This window comes from Saccopteryx bilineata, chromosome 9, assembly GCF_036850765.1.
Source record: "Saccopteryx bilineata isolate mSacBil1 chromosome 9, mSacBil1_pri_phased_curated, whole genome shotgun sequence".
Lineage (NCBI taxonomy): Eukaryota > Metazoa > Chordata > Mammalia > Chiroptera > Emballonuridae > Saccopteryx > Saccopteryx bilineata.
In genome coordinates this window covers 33,463,483-33,490,554 of record NC_089498.1, presented here as the reverse complement: position 1 = coordinate 33,490,554, position 27,072 = coordinate 33,463,483, and the positions used below count along the sequence as shown (strand labels likewise).

Below are 27,072 nucleotides of genomic sequence, written 5' to 3'. Positions count from 1 at the left end.
CTGCTGCACACGCGCACTGGGATGGGAACGCACGTCGGGACGCCAGGGGCGGGCCTCACAACGGCTCCGCCCCGCGGCGTCTGCGCAGGTCACGTGGAGGCGCGGCCCATGGTAGCTGCGGCGGCAGCGGTGAGTGGGGTGGTGGTGCCGTGGGTCCGGCGGGAGCGGCTCCGAGACTCTGCCGCCTCTGCAGGTACCACGACCCCCGCGCCGGACCCCGAGCCCCAGACCCTCTTCGTGCCCCTAAGCGACTGCGGAGCCTGGGCCCGCTTCTCCCTCCGCACTCTACCACGCCCCCTGGGACCGGTGCCCCTCTGCGTGTCGGCACCTCGGAGCCCTTCGTCCCTCCCTTCCCTTAGACCCTCACCTCCAGCACCTCTCCCTCCAGACCGTGTCCCCAACCCCAAAGCGCCCTTCCCCAACTTCATCTCGCCGTTGCATCCCAGAGGACCCTCTAATGCTGGGCCCGCCCCCTCCCCCCAGGACCCAGTGGATCTGGGGCCCCACCCACCCTAAGCGCTGGGCCCCCCTCTCCCCGAGACCCTGACCCGGTGCTCCTCACGAGGATCTGAAAAATCACCCCCTTTGTTTGTGCTTCTTTATTCTTATTACCTAGGACTTGGTATGAGTGGGATTTGTTGTCTTTGTTCTGAATTACAAGTAATTAAGACTAAGGTAGAGCTCGAAGAAAGGGCACCACCAGTTCCCAAAGCGGCGGTGTTCGCTCGGGCTTGCTTGGCCCTGGCAGTTTCTGGAGGGGAGGGATTCTGGAGAACCGTGAGGTTGCCTCTGTCCAAAGGAACGTGCAGCCCAGACACAGCCCAGCAAGCCCTGCGGCCCGCAGTGGTGCCAGCAGGATGCCCGCCTGGGGGTCTCTTAGTGCGGCCAGCAGCCAGAGTTCTAGACTTTGACAGACCTTGATCTGAATTCCCACCACCCACTTCTTAGCTGCGGGGTCCCGGGTATGTCACTTCACCTCTGTAAGCACCAGTTTTCCCGTCTGTAAACTGGGGATGATTATAACACTGCCTCAATAAGGTTGATGAGAGAGTAAGTGAACGGACAGGAAAAAAGCACTTAGGAGTCTTTTGCATAAAGCCAGCTCTCAGTTTTAACCCTGACCACCACAAATAGCCAATAGCTAACATTGAACACTGAATTATAGTGGCTAATAGCTAAGATTTTTTGAGCACTTATGTCCTAGACACTGTTCTAAGTGCTATACGTGTATGACCTTATTTAATTATAATCTTAGGTGGGATCTATTATCCTCATGTTTATAGGTGATGTAAGAAATGCTCAGAAGTGAAGTAACTTCACCTTCACCCAAGACACACAGCTCTTACATGGAGAGCCCGGATTCGAATCCAGGAAGTCTGTGGTTGTAATCACTACAGTAATAGTCTAGGGGCATGGTATTATTTTTAAATTGAGATAGAAGTTAGCCATTTAAAAGTGTGCTTTTCATAGAACCATATTCAGTGTGCAATCATCACTGTTATTTAATTCCAGAACATTCCCACCCCACAAAGAAATCTCACCTCATTAGCAGTCACACCCTATTTTCTACTCCACTGTCCCCTGGCAACCCTAATCTACTTCCTGTCTCTGTGGATTTGCCTTTTCTGGACATTTCATATACTTGGCAGCATGATATTTGTCCTATTCTGTCTGGCTTCCTTCACTCAGCAAAATGTTTTAAAGGTTTGTCTAGGTCAGGGGTCCCCAAACTATGGCCCGCAGGCCCCAGGTGGCCCCCTGAGGCCATTTATCTGGCCCTCCGCACTTCCGAAAGGGGCACCTCTTTCATTGGTGGTCAGTGAGAGGAGCATAGTTCCCATTGAAATACTGGTCAGTTTGTTGATTGAAATTTACTTGTTCTTTATTTTAAATATTGTATTTGTTCCCGTTTTGTTTTTTTACTTTAAAATAAGATATGTGCAGTGTGCATAGGGATTTGTTCATAGTTTTTTTTATAGTCCGGCCCTCCAACAGTCTGAGGGACAGTGAACTGACCCCCTGTGTAAAAAGTTTGGTGACCCCTGGTCTAGGTTGTAGTCTCTGTCAGTACTTCATTCTTTTTATCTATTGTTTGGAGTGACCATGTTTTGTTTATTTATTCATCTGTTTATGGACGTTTGTGTTGTTTCCACTTTTTAGCAATTGCGAATAGTGCTGATATGAACATGGCTATACCAGTATTTGTGTGAGCATAAGTGTTCAGTTATCTTAGGTATACAGTATACCTAGGAATAGATGCTATTGTTATGTTAATTCCCACTTCACAATGGAGACCTGAAGCTGGATCTTCAATGAGCACTTAACTCAGCTTCTACTTAGCTTCCCACTAATTCAATTTAGTGGTCTCCTAAAAACTGGCAAAGGATGGTAAGGAAATTCCAAAAATCACCCTACACCAATAATAATAACTTTGTCAAAGTGCTCACACCATATTGGAGAAGCTTCTTAAGTTTTTTCTCCTTAAGAATGAAATTTGAGCCTTGAATGCAAAGCAGTAATTCTGTTTATTAAATAAATATTGGATATGTAGCACCATGCCAGGTTCTGAAGAGGAGCAGTAAAGGTGGGTGTAACTCCAGCCGCACACCTCCCCAAAGCTGCGGGGATACTAAAGATTGAAATCTGAAAAAACAAAACTGGGAACAATTTTTTAGAAAATGATACAGAAAAATATCTTTATACCCTGGGGCTAAGGCAGGATTTCTGAGATAAAACATAAACACAAACCATACAGAAAAAAGATTGATAAATTTGACTACATTAAATTAAGACAGTTTATTGAATGTACTATATAAAGAGACAAAACATACAGAGAACTGCTGGTACCTGGAATATAGAAAAAATTTTTATAATTCTGAAATTAAAAGAAATAGAAATAAGGCAAAAAGTAGGACTAGGCATTTCATGGATGAGAAGACACAGTGCATAAATGTTAGAAGAATGCCAGTCTTATTATTAATCAGGAAATGTAAATTAAAGCCTTAATGAGGCCCTGGCCGGTTGGCTCAGTGGTAGAATGTCGGCCTAGCGTGCGGAGGACCCGGGTTCGGTTCCCGGCCGGGGCACACAGGAGAAGCGCCCATTTGCTTCTCCACCCCTCCGCCGCACTTTCCTCTCTGTCTCTCTCTTCCCCTCCCGCAGCCAAGGCTCCATTGGAGCAAAGATGGCCCGGGCGCTGGGGTTGGCTCCTTGGCCTCTGCCCCAGGCGCTAGAGTGGCTCTGTTCGCAACATGGCGACGCCCAGGATGGGCAGAGCATCGCCCCCTGGTGGGCAGAGCATCGCCCCCTGGTGGGCGTGCCGGGTGGATCCCGGTCGGGCGCATGGGGGAGTCTGTCTGACTGTCTCTCCCTGTTTCCAGCTTCAGAAAAATGAAAAAAAAAACAAAACCTTAATGAGATCCCATTTAACCACACCCTGAGGACAGAAGGTGAACTGTTGGACATTGCCAGCCACTGAGGAAGAGGCAGTGTGAACTCTTACTTTGTGGGTGTGCAAATTGGTTCAGCCACTTTGGCAGTGTCTACTCGAATACACGGATGTCTATGGCCTAACACTTTGACTCTTAGGCTTATCTCATTGAGAAACTTACGCACATGGCCAGGAGATATGCATAAAAATGTCCATGGCACCACTAATTATAATTGTCAAATAAAAACCAACAAAACAACCCAGGTGCCCGTCGTTAATAGAATGGATATATGAATATAATGTATTAGTACCATGAGATAGTGTGCAAACAGTGAAAGTGTAACTGACAGCTACAGGGGTATGGATGAATCTCTAAAGCAATGTAAGTGAAAGAGACAAGTCCCCAAAGAATACATGCAGTATGCTTTCTTTATATAAAGTTCAAATCCAGGCAGAACTGAATGTGGTTATTTCAGAATCCATGCTAGGGTAATAGTACAACCAAGGCAATGATGATGTCAGAATTTAGGAGAGTGGCTGCCCCCAGGATGGTGGAAGGGGATATGATCTTAGAAACAGAAGGGGCTTCTGCGAGTGGCTTTATTTGTGAAGTAGGGTGACTATGTGGGTGTTTTGTTTTATTCTTTCAACTGTGCATAATATACAGTGTGTCTGTAAGGTCATGGTGCACTTTTTACCGGTCACAGGAAAGCAACAAAAGACGATAGAAATGTGAAATCTGCACCATATAAAAGGAAAACTCTCCCAGTTTCATACCTATTCAGTGCAGTTCAATGTGGTCTCACGCAGATTTTTTTAGGGCTTCTTACGTAGCTATCCCGTGGCGTATAGCCTCTACATACTCGTCACTGACTGATGGCCTACCAGAACGGGGTTTCTCCACCAAACTGCCTGTTTCCTTCAACTGGTAATGTTATTCCTATGTGGTGGCGCTTCGTTATAAACGCGCTGATATTCATGTTGCACTTGGTCACGGATTCGAATTTAGCGAGCCACAGAACACACTGAACTTTCCTCTGTACCGTCCACATCTCGACTGGCATGGCCGTGGGCTGCTCCGCTGTATATACGGTGTCACGTCATCATCTGTGCATGCGCACAAGCTGCCACATCATCCTACAGGAACTGGGAGGGTTTTCCTTTTATTTGGTGCAGATTTCACATTTCTATCGTCTTTTGTTGCTTTGCTGTGACCGGTCAAAAGTGCACCATGACTTCACGGACACACTATATTTTACAACTTTTGTGTGTATTTTTCAGTTTTTTTTAAATGATAAAAAAATTTAGATAACATTTCCTGCCCTCAAGAGACCCATGCGGTAGTTGAGGAACCAAGACAAAGGTAGGTTAAACTTTTAAGTACAATGCAGAGCAGGGCGGTAAGTGCCATGTGGGCAAGAGAGTCAGAGGGGAACTCAGAGGTGGGAGTTCCTGCACTGAGCTGGGAAGGAAAGGGAAGAGGTGCATGGGCCTCTGGACTTGGTGCATTGGTGCTTATCAGTCAGTGCTAGGATTGAACTGTGGAGAGGGAATGGGACTTCCATCTCTTGAGCTGTTCTTAGAAGGACAGATAGGATTGGAGTGCTGCAAACAAGGCAGATTCAGATTCTGTGTAAAAGAAGTAAGATTCCTAAAGAAAATGTTAATGAAAATAAAGTCCAAGCCCTGGAGTCTTACTGAAAAGTTTTGCAATACTGGCTGTTGGTGAGGATGGAGAGGACCACCTCAGGTGTACCCTAGTGAATTGAAGATCATAGGAATCTCTGAGGCTACTTTCTGGTTCCTGAATAGAGTTCAGGAGGTTTTGGTTTAAAGGGTGTTGCGAGATTTTCAACGTGTCTCTTTACTGTCCTAAAAACTAGACTGTCCTTCGGTCCATGCATCTGTTTGTCCATCCATCTATTTGTCTGTCCATCCATCCATCCATCCATCCATCCATCCATCCATCCATCTTAATTTCCTGTGGCTGCTGTAACAAATAACCACAAACTCAGTGACTTAAAACATTACATATTTGTTCTTTTACAGTTCTGGAGGCTAGAAGTCTGAAATCTATCTCATTGGGCTAAAGTCAAGGTGTCAACAGGGCTGTGTCACTTTGGAGGCTCCAGGAGAGAATCCATTTCCTTGCCTTTGCCATATTCGAGATGTGACTGCATTCCTTGACCTGTAATCCCTCTCTCCATCTTCAAATCCAGCAGCCTAGCATCTTTAAATCAATCTCTGTCTCTTCTTTCTGTCCCTCTCTGACCTCTGCTTCTTGGTCACATCTCTTGTGACTCTGGCCTTCTTCCTCCCTTTAATAAGGATATATGTGATCATATTAGACCTGGATCAACAGGATAATCTCCCCATCTCAGGATCCTTAACATAATCACACCAGCACAGTCCTGTTTGCTACATAAGATGGCATATTTACAAGGTTTGAGGATTAGGATGTGGGCATCCTGGAGGACCATTGTTCAGACAACTGCAATACCCGACTGGTGGTGCTTCGTCTTCTTCCCATGACACTTGCTTTATTTTCTTTGAAACATTTTGGCCAGTCTGTTTTATGTTCTTTTATCATCCAACCCAAGTGTCATTCTTTTGGATAGCCTGGTGATATCTGTGTTCAGCAGGACACTTTTCCCAGAATTCTTGATTCCTGAAGGTTTTTGTGCAGGCATACGGTGGAACCGAACCCACGCTATCTCCGAGGTATGCCTGTAGTAGACTCGGTTGCCCTTGTCACTGCTGAGTCCAGTCAGCTGAACTCTGGGTCAGGATAATGGTACAGGCCAAAGCAGTTGTGCTTTGAGAAGGTGACTTTGCTTCTTGTACTTTTGACCATAATTTTCCCCTGACACTTTTATAGTTGTATTGTTACCTTTAAGGATTTTTTTTTACAATTTTCTATTTTTAGACTTTTTTGGAGCAGTTTTAGGTTTACAGTAAAATTGTGAGGAAGGTACAGAGATTTCTCACATACCACCTTTTCCCACACAGGCAGAGAGAGGCTCCCCCATTATCAACATCAGGTATCAGAACAGCATCTTTTTACCAAAGATAAACTACATTGACATCGCAATCCCGAAGTCCACAGTCTACCTAAGAGACCTGTGAGTGTTTGATGAACTAGCCCTGGTGAGTATCGCCTTTTTGGAGTGGAAGGTGCCTCACAGACAGCAGGGAATTGCCTGCTCTTCCTGTTTGGGGACAGTCCTGACTTAACTATTTTCCATTTTCCTGCTCAGTATTTTCCTGTTTGTCCCTTGATGTTTTAGTTTTCTGTAAGGCAAGAAAACCGAGTTTGATAATAACTTCTGAGATAGGTTGTGCAGAGACCAGAATTTACTGTGATTAAGAGTTGTTTTCTAAATAATGAGTTTCTCTAAGTTTTAGACTAATACCCTCAGAGAAATGGACTAGTCAAACGTCCACAGCAAGTGAAATCCAGCTGATGCTGTACACATCCTTGTCGCTTCTAGGTTTATGTGTGTAATATACGCCTTTAAAACTGTGTTACCATGAGCTTTCCTGGAATTTAGTTGCTTTGGGGGAAGTCCTGATGTCCTCTTTCATTAAAAAGTCATTATTTTCATTAAAAAAATTTTTTTTGGTTTATTTTAGAGAGATGAGGGAGGGGGGAGAGAGAGAGGGAGAGAGAAACATTGATCTGTTTCTGTATATGCCTTGACCAGAGATTGAGCGAACCTGCAACGTTTACGTATTGGGATGACGCTCTAACCAACCATGTTATCCTGCCAAGGCAAAAAGACATTCTTTTCATCAAGTACGTAAGGGTTGGAAAGAAAATTGAGAGACTAACAAAAGAAAGAAAATTGAGAGAGTATAAGGAATTTGTAATTTCTTGTTTTCCATTTATGGTCCATTAAGGCATGAACAAATGTGTGAAAATGGTGTGTCTGAGGAGCAGCAAGGAATCAGTCCCAAAGCCATGTGCTCTCCGACCCGCCTTGCTCCGTCCCCCATCCGATAGACTGGGTTGCAGACTCCTCACTTCTGCCTGCACTACTATACCTCCTCTCCTGCCAGCTAACTTCCACTGCAAACCCAATTAGCTCATTCCTTTGGCCTAAGGCAGTGGTCCCCAACCTTTTTTGGGCCATGGACTGGTTTAATGTCAGAAAATATTTTCATGGACCGGCCTTTAGGGTGGGACGGATAAATGTATCATGTGACCGAGACAAGTGTCAAGAGTGAGTCTTAGACAGATGTAACAGAGGGAATCTGGTCATTTTTAAAAAATAAAACATCATTCAGACTTAAATATAAATAAAACGGAAATAATGTAAGTTATTTTTTTCTCTGTGGACCGGTACCGGTCCGTGGCCCGGGGGTTGGGGACCACTGGCCAAGGGACTTACTCAGAGTATGGCCAAATGCTTTCATTTGGCGTAAAAGCATTTCACCATTTGGCCTCCTCTGCCCCTTTCCAGCCCTGGGTGCTGTAAGCACATTTGAACTTGTCACCGTTTCCTGGCACACTGGATTTTTACATTGCTGGGCCCTTGCCTCTTCTGCCCAGGAGAGTCTTACACCTTCTTCAGCAGTACCCTCGCCACGTGGCATTGAAATCTCAGTGTACACAACCGGCTTATTCGAGATGGGTCCTCAGCATCCGACACGTAGTTTTCTTTATTTCTTTTTTTTTTTTTTTTTTTTTAATATTAATATTTTTTTATTAAATTTAATGCAGTGACATTGATAAATCAGGGTACATATGTTGAGAGAAAATATCTCTAGATTATTTTGACATTTGATTGTGCTGTATACCCCTCCCGCAAAGTTAAATTGTCTTCTGTCACCTTCTATCTGGTTTTCTTTGTGCCCCTCCCCTCCTCTAACCCCTCTCTCCTTCTTCACCCCCTCCCCCCTCCCCCAACCCCCCCCGCCCCTGTTGCCATCACATTCTTGTTCATGTCTCTGAGTCTCATTTTTATGTCCCTTCTATGTATGGATTCAACTCAGTTTTTTTTCTGATTTACTTATTTCACTCCGTATAATGTTATCAAGGTCCATCCATGTTATTGTAAATGATCCGATGTCATCATTTCTTATGGCTGAGTAGTATTCCATAGTATATATGTACCAAGTTTTTTAATCCACTCGTCCTCTGACGGACACTTGGGCTGTTTCCAGATCTTCGCTATTGTGAACAATGCTGCCACAAACATGCGGGTGCATTTCTCCTTTTCGAGCCGTTCTATGGTGTCCTTGGGGTATATTCCTTTGGGTGTATTGCGAAGAATCTGGAAGCTCCAAGTATAGGTTTTTCTGTTTCTGGTTGAAGATCTTGTTGAGTTTTGGGGGAGATTTATCGGTATCGCTTCCTACTCCGCCATTACTCTGACGTCCGGGTCCCCTTTTCTCCACATCCTCGCCAGCACTTATTCTCGTTTTCTTTATTTCTGTTCTAGTAGTTTGGATTTCCACGAAGACTTTCCTACAGATCAGTGACTGTGCATGCTTAGGCTTCTTGGCTATGTTGTCTATTATTCATAAATAAATTGACGTTTGAATTTATCAGTCTTCTGTGAGTTTGGTTGGTGTGAGTGAGATCTCTTCAACTTGAGCTGCCTCTCGGGAATGATAAAGCTGCCTTTCTGTACCTCAGGGCTGAAGACCAGACCAGGAATGCCTTGAGCCCTCAGATTTTCTGTGTCTTTTTAAACATATAGCAATGGTAGTAGGTGTTTTTCATCGATGGTAGAACTATAATGTTAAAATATGGTAATAGCCTGACAGGCTGTGGCGCAGTGGATAGAGCAGGGGTCCCCAAACTACGGCCCACGGGCCGCATGTAGCCCCCTGAGGCCATTTATCTGCCCCCCCGCCGCACTTCCAGAAGGGACACCTCTTTCATTGGTGGTCAGTGAGAGGAGCATAGTTCCCATTGAAATACTGGTCAGTTTGTTGATTGAAATTTACTTGTTCTTTATTTTAAATATTGTATTTGTTCCCGTTTTGTTTTTTACTTTAAAATAAAATATGTGCAGTGTGCATAAGGATTTGTTCATAGCTTTTTTATAGTCTGGCCCTCCAACAGTCTGAGGGACAGTGAACTGGTCCCCTGTGTAAAACGTTTGGGGACCCCTGCGATAGAGCATCGGACTGGGACGTGGAGGACCCAGGTTCGAGATCCCAAGGTCGCCAGCTTGAGCGCGGGCTCACCTGGTTTGAACAAGGCTCACTAGCTTGAGCCCAAGGTCTCTAGCTCGAGCAAGGGGTCACTCGGCCTGCTGTAGCCCCCTGGTCAAGGCACATATGAGAAAACAGTGAACAACTAAGGTGGCACAATGAAGAATTGATGCTTCTCATCTCTCTCCCTTCCTGTCTGTCTGTCCCTATCTGTCCCTCTCTCTGTCACACACAAAAAAAGAAAATGGTAATGGTATTCCCCCAAGATGGTGAAGGAGAATTGAATCGAATTGAGAAGTGGGGCCAACCTGAGGTTGAAGTCCCTTGACACTGCTGTTTTCAACTCACCCCTGAAGTGGGGGCATCTCTCCTGCTGGACTTGAGCAGGAAGTCCGTGGTGGATTTTGCACATGGGGTTCTTCTCTCTGTAAAGGATCAAAGGAGTTTCTTGGTCCCCTCGGGAGTGGGAGGAACAAGGTGGTGTGGAGACTGAGAGCTGGATGGGAAAATGGCTTGGGAGGTGGGCAGGGACTGGGTGGTACTGCTTAATGCAACAAACACCTGTTAGGCTCCTGCTCTGTGCCAGGGGTTCTGGAAGGTACTGGAGAAACAGGTGTAAGCTTTGGCCTCAGCCCTAGAGGAACTCAGCCTCCTGGAGGTGGTTCAAAAACAGAACAGTTATAACGCAGTGTCTAGGGTGGAAAGAGGGAAAGGTGTACCAGTTCCTTATTCTCACAGCACCGGTCCCACTCACAGGCTAGAAGGGGCTGTTCCAAATACCGCAGGACACATCTACCCTGCCACCTCTACCCGCTGATTCCTGGATACTTGAGCTCAGCGGGCCAGCCAGAATCTCTGCCAGCAATTTGAAATAGAGATGTCAGGTGGCTGAGTTGTGTGAAAGTGCAAGTGCTCTGCAGGTGGAACGCAGGAAGATGATGCAGAAAGATGAGGCCCAGAAGAGAGCCAGGTGGACACCAGGGAGAGAGGGAGAGAGGATGGCTGTGTCTGCCTCCTTTCCTGGGAGGCTGGCTTCTTCTTGTGTGTTGTGTCCTGAGCTCCTGGTATCTGTGCAGAGAGCCATCTCTGCTCTGTTTGAACAGGTCTTGTCCCATTTGATGAAATGTTCCTTAAGAAAAGAGGTGCAGGAACAGGTTGCCATTCCAGCCGGGCCTTTCACCAGACAGATGCTTTTGGTGCCTTCCTTATTCTGAGATGAGGAAATGCTTTGCTGCATGTATATATACACACACATACAATATATACATACACATAATTTATATGTGTATGTGCATACAGGGATTCATGGCACAAGAATTTTTGCATTTTCTTAATTTTAAAAATCTTTGATCTTAGTGTTATGTAAAGTTTTCCCAGCTAAGCTGTAAGGGCACCAGAAAGGAAATTGTTTTATACTGGTTTCTGTTCACAGACTGGCCTTAAGAAGAGACAGAACAGCATATTCCTGAAGGCCCAGGACTGGCAGAGGAGGTAAGAGGAAACCAGGGTAGTTGATGACTAGAGCAGAAAATCAGGAAACTTCTTCGTAGTCAAGCATCTTTCAAATTCTTTAAAACATTTTTTTATTTGAGGATAAGAAATTTAGTTTCTTATTAGTATGAGGTCATTCCATGAGGCATATTTAACCTCCTCCTTTTTAGCTAGAATTTTGTACAATTATCTTTCACACAAGTATTGCTTTGATTACAACCCATTGGATCTTGATATATGGTATTTATTTTTTCATTGAAACCATTGTTTTAACATCTTAGATATATACCCACCTGTTATTTAGAAGAAAATATTTAATATTCCAAGTATTTATTTGATTTTATATTATTGATTTTAGAGAGAGAGAGAGAGATACATCAATTTGTTTTCCCCCTTATTTATGCATTCATTAGTTGGTTCTTTTTTTATTTATTTTATTTTATTTTTTTTTCTGAAGCTGGAAATGGGGAGAGACAATCAGACAGACTCCCGCATGCGCCCGACCGGGATCCACCCGGCACGCCCACCAGGGGCGAGGCTCTGCCCACCAGGGGGCGATGCTCTGCCCCTCCGGGGCGTTGCTCTGCCACGACCAGAGCCACTCTAGCGCCCGGGGCAGAGGCCAAGGAGCCATCCCCAGCGCCTGGGCCATCTTTGCTCCAATGGAGCCTTGGCTGTGGGAGGGGAAGAGAGAGACAGAGAGGAAGGAGGGAGGGGTGGAGAAGCAAATGGGTGCTTCTCCTATGTGCCCTGGCCAGAATCGAACCCGGGTCCCCCGCACGCCAGGCTGATGCTCTACCACTGAGCCAACTGGCCAGGGCCTCATTGGTTGGTTCTTCTATGTGCCCTAACTAGGGATTGAACTTGCAACCTTGATGTATCAGGATGTTGCTCTAACCAACTGAGCTACCTGACCAGGGCCCAAATACAGTGGTCCCTCGTCTATCGCTGGGGTTAGGTTCCAGAATGCCTTGCAATAGGCGAAAATCCGCGAAATAGCAATCTTATATTTATTTTATTATATATCTTTTAAGGCTTTATAAACCCTCCCCACACTCTTATAAACCTTTTCCCACACTGTTATTAACCTTCACCACACTCTTATAAATACTTCCTATGCTCTTAAACACTTTCTACATCTTAAACATGTAAAATCCTGCAATATAGCAAGAAATACGTGATACAAAATTAGATATATACAATTTTAAAATCCACGGTACAGTGAGATTGTGAAAAGTGAACTGTGATATGGCAAGGGACGACTGTACCTAGTTGTTTTTTTAAATCATAGTTTTGTTATTCCTAATTTTATTACATTTTGTTTGAAAAACTAGTGCATGCAAGTGATTATTTTATTCATCTCACGACCTAGTATTTGATTAGTTATGACAAAGCACATGTACCCTTTAAAATGTTATTTCAGGAACTTTCAACATAGGATGGTTTAACATGGAATCTCAGTTTTTATGTTCTTTGTTATAAGAAATTAATGTTTTGGCTACTTTGGGATCTTGCTGTCTATACTATGCAGGGACTGCGACCAGTGGGAAGCCTTTGATACCACGTCAGGTCCATGGCACATCAGTCAACTCCTGCCTCAGTAGAGACTTAGCTGTGTCTTGAAATGGCAGAGCAAGGGACCCTTCATGCTCTCCTCTAGTGTCTGGAAACTTTGAGAGGCATTCATGCACCTCAGAAAAAGAATAAACAGTTTCAAGACAAATGATCCTAACTTTAAATGGGAGCAACAAGGAGAATTATTGTCTGTTGTCTGGTGGATTGATCAGGAAGAGTAAGGCATCTTCATTCCAAATTTTGTTGGTCTTGGTACTTCATATTTTAGGAAATCTTACCCAGTTTGGTCCATGAAGAAAAGTTACCCAAAAGGAGCATTTAATTGTTTTTAAGTATTTGGTTTGTGTGCTTAATAAAGTTTATGTTTTCTTTTTGTGATCAGTTTCTATGAACAGATCCCCCTTATATAGCTTTTTATCTATAGGAAGTAAGTAGGGCCAGTGGTCACGTGCATGCACTAGTTTTTCAAACAAAATGTAATAAAATTAGGAATAACAAAACTATGATTTAAAAAAACAACTAGGTACAGTCGTCCCTTGCCATATCACAGTTCACTTTTCACAATCTCACTGTACCGTGGATTTTAAAATTGTATATATCTAATTTTGTATCACATATTTCTTGCTATATTGCAGGATTTTACATGTTTAAGATGTAGAAAGTGTTTAAGAGCATAAGTAGTGTTTATAAGAGTGTGGGGAAGGTTAATAATAGTATGGGAAAAGGTTTATAAGAGTGTGGGGAGGGTTTATAAAGCCTTAAAAGATATATAATAAAATAAATATAAGATTGCTATTTCGTGGATTTTCGCCTATTGCAGGGCGTTCTGGAACCTAACCCCAGCGATAGACGAGGGACCACTGTATTTGGGCCCTGGTCAGGTAGCTCAGTTGGTTAGAGCAACATCCTGATACATCAAGGTTGCAGGTTCAATCCCTAGTCAGGGCACATATTGTTATTTGAGAAAAACATTCTTAAAATTACTTAATGCCGTATCAGCTTAATTTGTAGTATTGTAGCAATATAAAACATTTTGTATGAGAGATTATACCCTTATTCTGGGACATTTAAGAATCCTACCGCCCATCTATTACTTCACTTTTCTATCCTATTTCCTATTTCTTTTGTATGTTTTGGTAGTTTGTAATTTGGACTATGAAAATTAATATTCAGCACATATATTCATATGTATATTCAATAGTTTTTTGTGGTTTTTTTTTTTTTTTTTTTTTTTTTTTTTTTCTGAAGTGAGAAGCAGGGAGGCAAGACTCCTGCATGCCCCTGACTGGGATCTACCTGGTAAGCCCACCAGGGGGCGATGCTTTGCCCCTCTGGGGCATTGCTCTGCAGTAACCTGGGCCATTCTAGCACCTGAGTCAGAGGCCATGGAGCCATTCTCAGCCCCCCTCCCCACAACTTTGCTCCAATGGACCCTAGGCTGTGGGTAGGGAAGAGAGAGAGAGAAAGGAGAAGGGGAAGGGTGGAGAAGAAGATGGACGCTTCTCCTGTATGCTCTGGCTGAGAATCGAACTGAGATATCCACACACTGGGCCGATGCTCTACTGCTGAGTCAACCGGCCAGAGCTATTCAATAGTTTTTTATTATTTTACGTACCTTTTAATCACAATATGGTATCATTCTTATATAAACATATTTCATTTGTGGTTAATTTATTTTCTCCTGCTTAATTTTTTACTCTTCAGCTTGGTTGATCTCACATTGTAGTAGAGTGAGAGGAAATTCACTCTTTCTTCCTTAAGCTTATATCAAGTTTTACTGCTATTGTTGGGTATTTTCTTAGTTTCAGGATTTGTTATTTCTATTTTAATGAGATTTGTATAAAAGAGACTAATCTCAGAAGTTTTATGTACATGTATATCTGCTTAAAGTCAAATTTTCTTTCTTTTTTTAATAAGTGCTATGATAACCTTGTGTTTGTGAATATCTGAGCACCCTGTAATTTAATTGCTCTCTCTTCTGGTCTGATACTTTGTCCCTCATTGATAGTGCACAGTTGGATAAGTGGCTTCCTAGATCCCATATAGGATGAAGTTCATCAACCTTGTTCATGCCCAGACTTTGTCTACCTCTGCAGGCACATGTACACCAGTTCATATGGCATTTAAAATTGTTCTGTTAGCCTGACCAGGTGGTGGCGCAGTGGATGGAGCGTCGGACTGGGATGCGGAAGACCCCGAGGTCACCAGCTTGAGCCCAGGGTCGCTGGCCCCAGCAGGGGTTACTTGGTCTGCTGAAAGCCCGCAGTCAAGGCACATATGAGAAAGCAATCAATGAACAACTAAGGTGTTGCAACGCGCAACGAAAAACTAATGATTGATGCTTCTCATCTCTCTCCGTTCCTGTCTGTCCCTCTCTCTGACTCTCTCTCTGTCTCTGTAAAAAAAAAATAAAAAAAATAATAAAAATTGTTCTGTTAAATGTCTGTTACTTTTAGGTACAATTATTTAATTCATTTTTGACTCCTTATCATCTGTGACAGCACATGGAGTACAGTAGGTGCTTTGTAGATGTTTACTATGTGAACACTTGTAAGAGTTGTACTGACTTTTGTTCCCTCACACAAGGGGCCAACGATAATGTTGTACAAATTAACTTGGTAAGGTGGAGGAGTGCTTACCCCGTGTTCATTTGAGAAAACCATTTCATCAAGTTTGGGGAGTATTTCTTTTTAAGTATACACGTTCATGGATATTATTTATGTGAAAGAGTATTAAAGCTTAGTTTTGTTTCAATTGGATTGTAAGCTCTTTGCAGGAAAGGCCGTGTCTTAATATTGTTTCTATTTCTTCTACTTTGTCCACATGGGCAGTAGGCCTCCTGTACTTGCTGGTTATGAATAAAGCAAAGAAGTAAACATCCCCCTCATCTGTTATATGAATTAAAAAGTCTTTGTATGTTATTATTCAGAGTTTGGAGCTCCTTTAGGGCACAGAGCATATTATATTTTTCTCTGTGTCACAACATGTAGCACAGTGCCTGAATTTCAGTAGGAATTTGGTAACTTGGTAGCTGTGTTGACTAATCTTGGAAGAAAAGACTTTATAAACTACAAATGATAATGAGCTAGATCCAGGGGCTACATGAATTTGAACTATTACCATTATTCAAATGCAAAAGTATTCTGTTCTGATGTCCTCAGATGTTTTTCTTCTTTCAGATTATGCATGTTCCTTAAACTTAAGCACAGAACACCTCTCTTTCCCTTCCCTGCAGGTTGCCATGGCTGCCGTTGACAGCTTCTACCTCTTGTACAGGGAAATCGCCAGGTCGTGCAATTGCTACATGGAAGCTCTAGCCTTGGTGGGAGCATGGTATACAGCCAGAAAGAGCATCACTGTCGTCTGTGACTTTTACAGCCTGATCAGGCTGCACTTTGTCCCTCGCCTGGTGAGCAGAGCAGATCTGATCAAGCAGTATGGACGATGGGCGGTCGTGAGTGGTGAGAAATGAGATTCTAATTCTTGTCTAATTTAACATGGGAATAATCTCTCCTGTTTGTGTTTTCAGTTGGGTGCGTTATTCAAGGAGTTACTGAATTTAATGTGATGTTTTCATGGGAACTTGCTGATACAAAAATAAAACTTATTACTTCTGCTATGATTATGTTCACATTTTCTTACTGCCAGCACCCTGGAAGAATTTTCCTTTGATTTTGGTCTTAGTCTCCCCTCCTTTGTCCCAGTGTGGCTCCAGCCCCACCTTCCTACGCCTTGCTTTTCCTTTTGCTCTCTTTTGAAATTATCCTTACAAACTGTCACCACTTCCATAAATGCTTCGTTATTTTATTTTTAAATTTTATTTATTGATTTTACAGAGGGAAGTGTGGGTGGGAAATGAGAAGTATCAACTCATAGTTGCTTCACTATAGGTGTTCATTGATTGTTTGTGCCTTGACCAGGCAAGCCCAGGGTTTTGAACCAGTGACCTCAGGATTCCAGGTCAACACTCTATCCACTGTACCACCACAGGCCAGGCAGATTACTGTTTCCTAGGAAAGGACCTGCTGGCACTTACTCAAGCTAGATATACATGTTTAAAAACAGTTTTCTACTGTGTCTCATCTTCAGCTTTGTTAATGTAAAACAACTCTTTTTCTACCTATTAGGGTAGAAACTCTCCCAGTTATTTGTATTATGACATTGTGCTAGACTGAGCAGTATTAGAACTTGTTTCATGGGGGAGGGCGGATGCATTCAGGGCAACACTAGAATCTATGTAAACATAATAAATTAAAATCAATTAAAAAAAAAAGAACTTGCTTCACTTCTAGTATAATTCTTTCCCTGATTAAGCCTAGAAACACAAAGTGGGGTATTTAAGGTGCATTTTATTAAAGATCTCACCACGAAATGAGTGTGCTCACTTTTCCTGGTTGTATTATAGGTGCGACAGATGGGATTGGAAAAGCCTACGCAGAGGAGTTAGCAAGCCGTGGTCTCAATATCATCCTGATTAGTCGGAACCAAGAGAAGTTGCAGATGGTTGCTAAAGACATCGCCGACACCTACAAAGTGGAAACCGATATTATAGTGGCAGACTTCAGCAATGGCCGTGAGATCTATGAGCCCATTCGAGAGTCCTTAAAAGACAAAGACATTGGCATCTTGGTAAATAACGTGGGCGTGTTTTATCCCTACCCTCAGTATTTCACTCAGGTCTCCGAGGACAAACTCTGGGACATCATAAATGTAAACATTGCTGCAGCTAGTTTGATGGTCCACATAGTGTTACCAGGGATGGTGGAGAGAAAGAAAGGCGCTGTCGTCACTATCGCCTCCGGATCCTGCTGCAAACCAACTCCTCAGCTGGCTGCCTTTTCTGCTTCTAAGGTAATGTATTCCCGATTGGCAGTGAAATCATAATGCAATAGGACATTTATTACAATGGTTTGGCCCAATTTGTTGAGTTCTTTGTCAGCGATTCATGTTTGCTTATGCTGTATTTTTTCTGAAATGATAATAAGCAAGCCTTTATTTCCCTACAGAATCTTTTTCCAAGTTTAAAAGTCTTTTCCCTTGCTCCATTTTGACAGGCATATTTAGACCACTTCAGCAGAGCATTGCAGTATGAATATGCTTCCAAAGGAATCTTTGTACAGAGTCTGATCCCTTTCTATGTGGCCACCAACATGACTGCACCTGGCAGCTTTCTGCACAAGTGCCCGTGGTTGGTGCCTTCACCAAAAGTATACGCACACCATGCTGTTTCTACCCTTGGCATTTCGAAAAGGACCACAGGATATTGGTCACATTCTATCCAGGTAACAGTATGCATTCACTCTTCTAATTATGTTAATGCATTCTAAATCTTTCTAAACGATACATGGGGATTTGACTAAAGCCTAAAGCTGAAAGATGAGGATTGCAAATTCTGGTTCTTTTTTTTTTTTTTTTTAATAGGGACAGAGAGAGAGTCAGAGAGAGGGATAGATAGGGACAGACAGATAGAAACAGAGAGAGATGAGAAGCATCAATCATCAGTTTTTCATTGCAGCACCTTAGTTGTTCATTGAGTGCTTTCTCATATGTGTCTTGACCGTGGGCCTTCAGCAGATCAAGTAACCCCTTGCTCGAGCCAGAGACCTTGGGTCCAAGCTGGTGAGCTTTTCTTATTTTTTGCTCAAGCCAGATGAGCCTGCGCTTAAGCTGGCGACCTCAGGGTCTCGAACCTTGGTCCTTCCGCATCCCAGTCCTACGCTCTATCCACTGTGCCACCACCTGGTCAGGCCAAATTCTGATTCTTAAACCTGACACTCCTCTTTTTTTTTTCAAAAAAAGAAAGTAAGAGTTTATTTTTTAGGAAGTGTCCATGCCTGGAGACAGGTGAACTAATGCTCAAAGAGCTGGTTCCAAACATGACACTTTTAATGGTTCTGGTTAAGTCACTAAATATTCTTTTGTGGTATTAAGAACATTCAGAAGTTCAATCTACTTGACACTTAAGAGATGAAATACGCTGTGTTAATATAAGTAGATGGTAGCGGTATAAAGATATTAAGACTTTAGATGGGAATTTCAAAGGAAAGATATTATAGTAATACTTGAGAGGTCATCTCTAAGTCAACAATGTGATTCAAAGACATAAAACCACAAAATAGGTCTAAAGCTCAAGTAACATAATTGTCACATAGCTCAGTAATCTCAGCATATCCTTGGACTCGTTTAAGAAGTTTAGACCTTTTTTTGCATGACAATGATTTGGGTCTTTAATATTTTAAAAAGTAACTATAAAATCATTGAAAATTTGATTCTAAGTATTAGAGAACTCATAATTTATTATATAAAACTTGTGTATCTTTTTTTTTTTTTTTTAAACTTGTGTATCTTTATCTGGCATAGTAAGTAGATGTACCCTGGTGTAGAATTCTTTTTTTTTGATTATGTAGATTTCCCCAAATTACCAGCAGATTTTTTGGGGGACTTTTGCACGAAGATCATTAACTTTACCAATACCATAAGTAAATCAGCAGTGAAATTTTACTTTTTATGAAAAGTTTTTTTTTTAATTTTTTTTAGATTTTATTGATTTTTGGATAAAGGGGTAGAGAGAGAGAGAAAGAGAGGGAGAGTGAGAAAGATGGGGGAGAAGCAGGAAGCATCTACAAGTAGTAGTAGCTTCCTGTATGGACCTTGATCAGGCACGTCCAGGGATTTGAACTGGCGACCTCAGCATTCCAGGTCGACACTTTATCCACTGAGCCTCCACGGGTCAGGCTATCAAAAGTTTTAACTAAAAGATTCATTAATAAAAAGCAGTTTTATTTAAGTGGTTATTTCCAGGTCCTCAATTAGTGGAGAAAAGCAAAGAAACCTAAAATAATTTTCGAAGCCACTAACCATGTAGTTTCCTGAGAAATGAAGGTGTATTAAAGGTGATGTTTAGCTGCAGTAGATATTTGAACTGCATTTATAAAATACCAGTATTTTAATTACAATTAAACTTCGTTCACATCGATGAACTTTTCTTGAGAATGTATGTATATTTTTCTGCCAAGAAATTCTGTTGAGCTAATTTAATTCTTAGAGTAATTTTCTATACAAAGAAGTTAAACCTTTCCATTTTTTCTATTTTTGTTTTTATTTCACTCAAAGTATTTTCAACATTGTCAATTTTTTTTCAGTTTTACATCAAAGATCTGATTCATTGATTGCTGTCTTGTCCATAGAAGAGTTCTCTGATAGCTTTTGCTGATGCGACTTTTTTTTATAATAATTTCTTCTGAATTCATTTTTCTCAGATTGCAAAGATCTAAATTTTGTCAAGATTTCAACTGTCTGTTTTTAGTTTATAAGAAATGTAGTATATGAAGTGTGATATTCCAAACATACTGTATGAAGTTTAGTTTTGTGCTGTTTTGTTTTATAATTCTTTGTGTCACATAATATACATAATATATACATAATATATACATAATTCTGTGTCACAGAATTATGACTAAAATAAGAATGATAGACTGACTGTATTTGTTTCTTGACAAGATAGGTGACAGATTGAACATGAGGGATTGAAGGAAAAGAAGAACATATTCTCAGGTTTTTGACTTCAGAACCTCAGTGGTGCTGCTTAAATAGGCAGCATGAGAGGAAGAGACCAGGTTTTGGAGAAACAGGAAGAGTTTTACACATGCTGGATTTGAAGGTTCTGGGGAGAGGAGACGTGAGGCGGCAGTTGCACAGACGGGAGCTCAGGTGCAAGGTCTGCATGGAGTGTAGGTTTACCGGTCATCAGTGCTGGCTGGATGATAAACTGTGGAGCCGGTGACATTATCCAAGGAGAGTGTGCAGAGGAGGAGAGAGAGCCTTCCTGGTCAGAGACTCGGGGCATGCCAGCATTTCAGGGGAAGGGGGACTGAGAAGGGCAGCCATTGGGTCAGTGGGAGAGGAGAGTGGAGCATGGACGCCAAGGGGAGAGATGGCACAGTCATCAATGTCCCGTGCTGCCATCTGTCCCATAGCATAAGGAACAAATGTCTGTTGAATTTAAAATCTTGGAAATTCTCGGTGACCTTATGAAATTAGTTTTGGAGGCATTTTAGGGAGCAGCCGGAATGCAGAGAGTAGCTGAGTGTGGAGAAGATGGGGACATGGAGACAGTGTGCTCAAGAAATAAGGCTGTGCAGGTTGGGGCCGAGGAAGGAGTTCTGTTTGCTTGTTAGTTCATCTGTGCAGGTTCGCAGCGACCTGATCTAAACGCTGGAGGAAGGGGTGTGTGGAGAAGAAAGAATGTAGGGACAGGAGAAAGAAGGCATGGTTCCTGGAAGTTGGGGAGTAGGGCTGAGAGCACAGGGAGAAGGGACATGATATGGACTGCGGAAATAACTATAAAGTGAAGGAGGAGAGAGGAGAGGCTGGGAGTCCACTTGGAGGCTGACGGATCCCGTCTGATGGCTCAGAGTGAGGGTGAGACGGAAGGGGTGTGAGGCTGGAGAGAGTGGGGACGTTTGAAATAACCTGTGTGAGGAAGGGAGAGGCACCTGAGGAACCATCGGGGGTTGCTGAGCAGAGCGGAGGCTGGGAGGCCCGAGTGATGACGGTAGAGGGTGAGAACCGATGGCTTTCTCCAGCAGCACTCAGCATGACCACGTGTGCATTACCCTTCTGCAAGCCATTGCAGAGATGGCATCCAGAGGCATTTCATAGCATTTTACCGAGAACATTCTAAGTTTGGGTGAAAAGGGGTTAGTTTTGATGAGCTAGCACAGAGGTTAGGGAGGTTTCCTCACTCCACCCATGCCTCAGCCTTCCTCCCACACATCCTCATTTCTTTACACAGGTCTGTAAACTGCATTTCTAAACAGTAGCAGTTACAGCTGACTCACAGCCATGACATCTTTGCTCTCAGGACCTTTCATGTAATTTAACAGTTGTACCTTGTGTATATTATGCTAGTTGTCTTAATAAGACTTTGCAGGCAAAAAATAAAAAAAAATGATTTGGACTTTAAAAACAGCTAGAAAGGAGTCAAATGTATTTGCTTTTATTTGGGGACTTTTCTTATTTTCAGAAGTGGCATTAGGCAATATTAAATTGCCAACTTCGGAACACTGAGTAGGTCCCACAGAAAAAGGAGAGCGTTTCTTTTACACCTGTTTGTGATCCTTTATATAAAGGCCCAAAACATGCTGGTATGTGTCTGGTTGAAAAAAACAATAATTTGACAGCTTGACTAGTAGGTCTTTTGCTCCTGAACATGGAGGCTGTGTTCCAAGTGATAGGATCTGTGCAGAAAGCTCCAGGGAATGGGGAGCCGAGGGGGAAAATCTGAACTCTCCAACTGGCTCATAGCCTTTTCTGAATTTCAGCCTACTTTTGATGTATTTGTTCATGCATACTCTGTATGTTGCTGTTGAAAAGAGAAAACATGGCATTGAGGGAACAGGTGGAGCTCTGTGGAAAGGAGAAGGCCCTGGGGCCTTCTTGAAATGTGGGTTAAGGTTCAAGGGCCAGGCTGACCTCTGTCAGAAGCTAAATCCCTTCCCTCGGGTTCTGTTGCAGAGGAGGACCTGCTCCTTTCTTAGACCTGGACACCCTTGATGTGCAGAGTAACAGGAGTCCTGCACATGCACAACGCCTTACAGAACCTCCCCTCTCTCTCATATATATACTCACACCTCTTCCTCTTCACTTTGGGTACTCTTCTGCAGTTAGCGGTGCCCAGAGACTTGGCATTCCTTTCCAGTGACTTGTTATCTAAACAGGCCAATGAGTCAGCCCTTTTAGTTTATCTGTCAGTACCCAGGGGATGAAATTCTCCCCTCCTCTTCCATTAGCTCTTTCCATCACGCTCTTTCCACCTTGCTCCCAGGATGCTGAAACCTCGTTGGGATGGGCCAGGCATGGTGTGCCAGTGAAGTCTCCATGGGCAACACCTTAGGAAATGATCAAACTACACTTTAATGCTGGTCCTTCTGCAGTAGACAGTGGTCATGGATGGAAATGGAAAACAAACAGATTTTAGATGATGATTCTTTCTCTACTAAAGACTGAAAAATGTACTTTGAAGGGGGATGTAGTTATCTAGTCTGTCTCTGGTGCCTCTGTGTTGAAGTGTAACATTTATAGGGTCCTCCTCAGGGACCATAAGCTGACATCATTTATCTCCTTGGATTTAGAACCTTTTGCTTTAGGACAGCAGCTCCAAGGAGGAAGACCCAGGTATCTTTTCCCCCATGAGATCCTGGCTCTTTAAAGAGGTCTAAAGAGACCGTTGTCTTTTCCCCAGAAAGTGACCCAGGCTGAATGCTGGGCTCCTGTCCCTGAGATGGCAGGCTGGAGCTTCTCTGGAACCTGCTGTGAACGGCTGCAGTGCCAGGACCATCATCCTGCAGTTCGTCATACTGGGACCCCTCCGGGGAACCTATCTGTGGTTCTCTGGAGGTGCAGAGTAACCGAAGCTAGAGTTTCCGCACTTGCTGGGGCCTGTCCATCTCCCTTTCTTAGCATATAAGTGTTAGAACTTCCATCAGTGTAACTTCACTACACTGACAGATCTGTCAGTAACACACAGAGTTTCTCCGCCTCAGTGCTATTGGCATTTGGGGTTTGGTAATTCCGTGCTGTGGAGCTGTCGTATGCATTATAGGATGTTTAGCCCATCCCTGACCTCTACCCACTGGATGCCAGTTGTGCTACTGCCCAAGTTGTGACAACCAGTAATGTTTCTGGACAATGCCGTATGTCCCCTGGATGGGGGCACAAAATGGCCCTGGTTGAGAACACTTGTAGCAAAACAACATCAGTAGGACTCCCTGCCTGGATTCACAAGCCATCCTCATCACATCTCAAGACAAGATGCTAGGGTCCTGGGGTTTTGGGCTCAATTCTTGTTCAACCTGGCTTCATTCAGCCTCTCAAAGCTGTTTTCTCACGTAGTACTAACACATGCATTTATCTATTTCAGCTGCCTTCTGGAATGATTTTGTAATTCTTAACCAAATAAAGCAAATTGATATACTATTCATGTCATGTAAAAATGGAATTGTATTACTGCATGTAGGTCTCAGTAGAGAAAGGGGGTGGGTGGGTGGATGGTGATCATGTTTCTAGTCCTGTGAGTCTAACATAGGGTCTTATGTAAAAGTATATAAACTCTTTTTTCTTTTCTGTATTTAAAGTGATTGGTGATAATTGTTGGACTAAATCAGATGCTGATCTGTACATTTCAGTGTCAGTGGTGTCGGGTTCTAATCTTGTAACCTTTTTCTCTTTCATTTTTAGTTTCTTTTTGCCCAGTATATGCCTGAATGGCTCTGGGTGTGGGGAGCAAATATTCTCAATCGTTCTTTACGTAAGGAGGCCTTATCCTGCAAAGCATGAAACTGGATGATGGTTTAGGAAGTTTTGCCAATTCATGGGAACCTACAGTATTCTGACATGTGGAAGAACACATTTACTTTATCTTCTATATTTTATTACTGGTTATTTAGCATACTGTTGACTCATCATTTGTAAAGCAGACATAATAGTTTTAAAGAATGCTGTGGAAAAACTTCAAGGACCATGTGGATGGCACAGAGTAAATAATGACTGAGGCACAAGAACTGATTGAGGAAACCTACACTTTGATGCTTTTTTCCCCCTAAGCTGTTCAAATGTTGTGTGATTTATGTTGTTCTAGGAGCTGCAGCAATATGATAGTGAAATGTACTTACAACGTGACTTGTTACCGCTTATAATTTCAGGTGTTTTTTAAGGGAAATTATTTCAGTAAATGAATTGTAGTACTGCTTTTCAAATGTTCATCAGGAAAGACTATTTAAAAGTGTTATTTTATAAGATTGCTGATATGATTAGCAGTGGAAATCCATGTTGTGTTAATGTTGTATAGCTCTAGTTGTTTGGTTATCTGTGTATGAAGTGCTGCTCTTCATTAGAGAATTATATATGTATGAATGTTGTGTGCTTCTGGGCAACTTTATGGGTAAGTTAAAATTTTTTTTGTCAAGATGTTTTAATGTATAAACTTACAGGGTATTAAAATTCTATATTATTCTTAATACTAAACAAGCTTACCCAGTTGTGCTATAGGCTTGCCATGTATAATATTACTTATAACATTCTGGGTTTTTTTTTTTTTACTCTTCCATGGAATTAATTCATTCTTTGATTTGGACATGTAATGATTGACTGTGAGTAGTCTCTTGATTTATAATTATTGTGGATAAATAGTGATTTCTCAGCATATGACCCAATTTAAAACTTAAAATTTAGTCTTTTTGAGCTTGTTATATCTGGTTTTCACATACTTTTCTATGTAATATTCCATTCCAGTAGCATAATTGGTGTAAACATCAAGTATTTATGGCATAGTAGTTAAAATACGGACAAATTGTGTGTGTGATATGCATTGTATCTGTTGAAATAAGAAGCTCATTCTTGGTTCTTGTATTTAATTTATGCATTGTAGTGAATACTTTTATTTGTGTGAAGATAATTATGCACAACCCTCCACAATATGGGTTAGCACTAAAACATACTGTGAAGTGTTTTGGTTCGGGTCCTATAAAGTCAGACATTTTGAGGACCACATGCCTAGTGCTTTGACTATTGTAAATCACTCTGAATATGACAATATGTGTAAAGTAAAAATTCAGACTTTAATATTGGGACACTGATGCAGAAGCTAAGTAACCTTATTGAAATCAGGACTTTTTCATAATTTTTTTTTTATGTGAGAGGAGGGGAGATAGTAAGGCAGACTTCTGCATGTGCCTCAACCTGGATCAACCTGGCAACCCCATCGGGGCCGATGCTGAAGTACTGAGCTATTTTTAGCTCCTGGAGGCTGTGGTTCTCTGATGGAGCTATCCTCAGTGCCCAGGGCCACACTCAAACCAATCATTCCACTGGCTGTGGGAAGGGAAGGAGAGGAGAGGGAGGGAGAGAAGTAGATGGTTGCTTCTCCTGTGTGCCCTGACTGGGAATCAAACCCGGGATATCCATATACTGGGCCAATGTTCTATCCCTGAGCCAGGGCCGAAATCAGGACTTTTATGGAATTGTTTTCTCCTGAGATGATGTTCTATTATGAGTAGGCCTAAGCATACTTTTATGTTATACCCACAATTTTCCAGTGACATTGCCTCAATATTTCCAGATGTGACTTGGACTCAGTTCAGAAGCTCTTCCACTTACAAAGCAGGCCTTTATCATTCAAGAGGAAGATACTTAGATGTGAAAACTTACACACTAGTGATACTACATAACACTGGAAATTTTGATGGAGTTAAGCTTAGAAACCTTTATTTGGTCATATTTGGCATTTTCCCTCATCCAACAATTAATTTATGGTCATTAAAGCTTGAAAAAAAATGGACTTCCTGCCACAATGACCTGAAGTTTGATGTCTAATAAGCAGCAGCAACTTTTTATGTTAGAAATACCAAATTTATACCTAAGGTGTTATGTAGTACAGCAATGTCTTACATTTATAGGTTAGGTATTGAATTATTGTTACATGATGAGAATAAGGAAATCATGTCAGTGATGTTTTAAAATTATCTACTTGGCAAGGACACATGTAAATAAGCTGATTGGTATAAAGTTAGTGAAATACCTAAACCAAGATTCTTCCTTAGGTTTTGTTTTTCATAAAATACTTTTTCCAAGAGTTCGTTTTTGTCAATTGGACCACTGTAGATGGGGTATCTTATTAAGAATGTGGGAAATAACCTTTGAAACAATTTGTGAATTGAGAATTTAACAATGAAAGTGGTTGCTTCCTACTTTGGAAGAGGTTTTGCTCCATGTATTTGTAAATGGGTTGTCTGGAATGAGAGATACATTTTTTCCCATAGAAAAACAATTAATTAAAAATTGCAAAAACTGAATTTATTAACACCTGTGGATGCAGTTCATTAAGAGCCAGTAATTTGGCAAGAAAATTTTACATAAGCATGTATTTTGAAAATACTAGGTTGATTTCTTCATCTCATTCTCCTGATAGGTTGAGTAAGATGAAGGTTGACTTTGGCACCATGGAGATCACTGGCAGTTTTGCCATCAGCCATTTCATTGATTGGTGGGGAAGGTAGATTATAGTGGGTTCAAGAAAGAATGAGAAGAACAGGGAGACAGCAAGGAGAGACTGCTCTGTTGAGGCATCTTTTTGTTTTAACCTCAGTTACTTAAAATCTTGTCACATTTGGGAATCAGAGGGTTTAGATGGTGTCCCCTGTCTTTGAATTTGTGTGCCCTCTGAAACCAAGTCCAGTCTCTTTGTGTCTCTGTCTCAGTATTGGCTAAGCTGTTACTCTTTAAAACATTTAGTTTGAATAAAGATTTACCTTCCATGGAATTGCAAATGTTTTATTACACACATGAAGCGTGGGTTTAAGAAGTTATTATAGAACCTGGAGTGGTACAAAACTGGAAGACCAGGATCCTGTGGC

The 27,072-nt window shown here is 42.1% G+C and overlaps 1 protein-coding gene across 6 annotated transcripts; it reads left to right on the top strand.

Moving 5' to 3' along the window:
- The first annotated feature begins 88 nt into the window (after positions 1-88).
- On the top strand, positions 89-26,978 carry HSDL1 (hydroxysteroid dehydrogenase like 1). 6 transcript variants are annotated; one of them, XM_066242989.1, is made up of 7 exons: positions 93-193; positions 6,440-6,577; positions 11,028-11,086; positions 15,938-16,122; positions 17,067-17,512; positions 17,716-17,943; positions 23,900-26,978. In XM_066242989.1, exons 4-7 carry the CDS (start codon positions 15,966-15,968, stop codon positions 23,996-23,998), a joined length of 930 nt encoding a protein of 309 aa, XP_066099086.1. In that variant the 5' UTR covers positions 93-193; positions 6,440-6,577; positions 11,028-11,086; positions 15,938-15,965; the 3' UTR covers positions 23,999-26,978. The 6 variants fall into 6 exon arrangements, with proteins under 6 accessions (XP_066099085.1, XP_066099086.1, XP_066099082.1 ...); XM_066242985.1 differs by having other exon boundaries at positions 15,897-16,122; XM_066242986.1 differs by lacking the exon at positions 11,028-11,086 and having other exon boundaries at positions 15,897-16,122.
- Positions 26,979-27,072: the final 94 nt, after the last annotated feature.

Excerpts from the sequence above, each read along its gene's own strand:
- HSDL1 (XM_066242988.1), top strand. The coding sequence starts at position 15,903 with ATGGCTGCCGTTGACAGCTTCTACCTCTTGTACAGGGAAATCGCCAGG. Across the intron at positions 16,123-17,066 it reads ACGATGGGCGGTCGTGAGTG|GTGCGACAGATGGGATTGGA; the intron begins GTGAGAAATGAG and ends GTTGTATTATAG. Across the intron at positions 17,944-23,899 it reads ATTGGTCACATTCTATCCAG|TTTCTTTTTGCCCAGTATAT; the intron begins GTAACAGTATGC and ends TTTCATTTTTAG.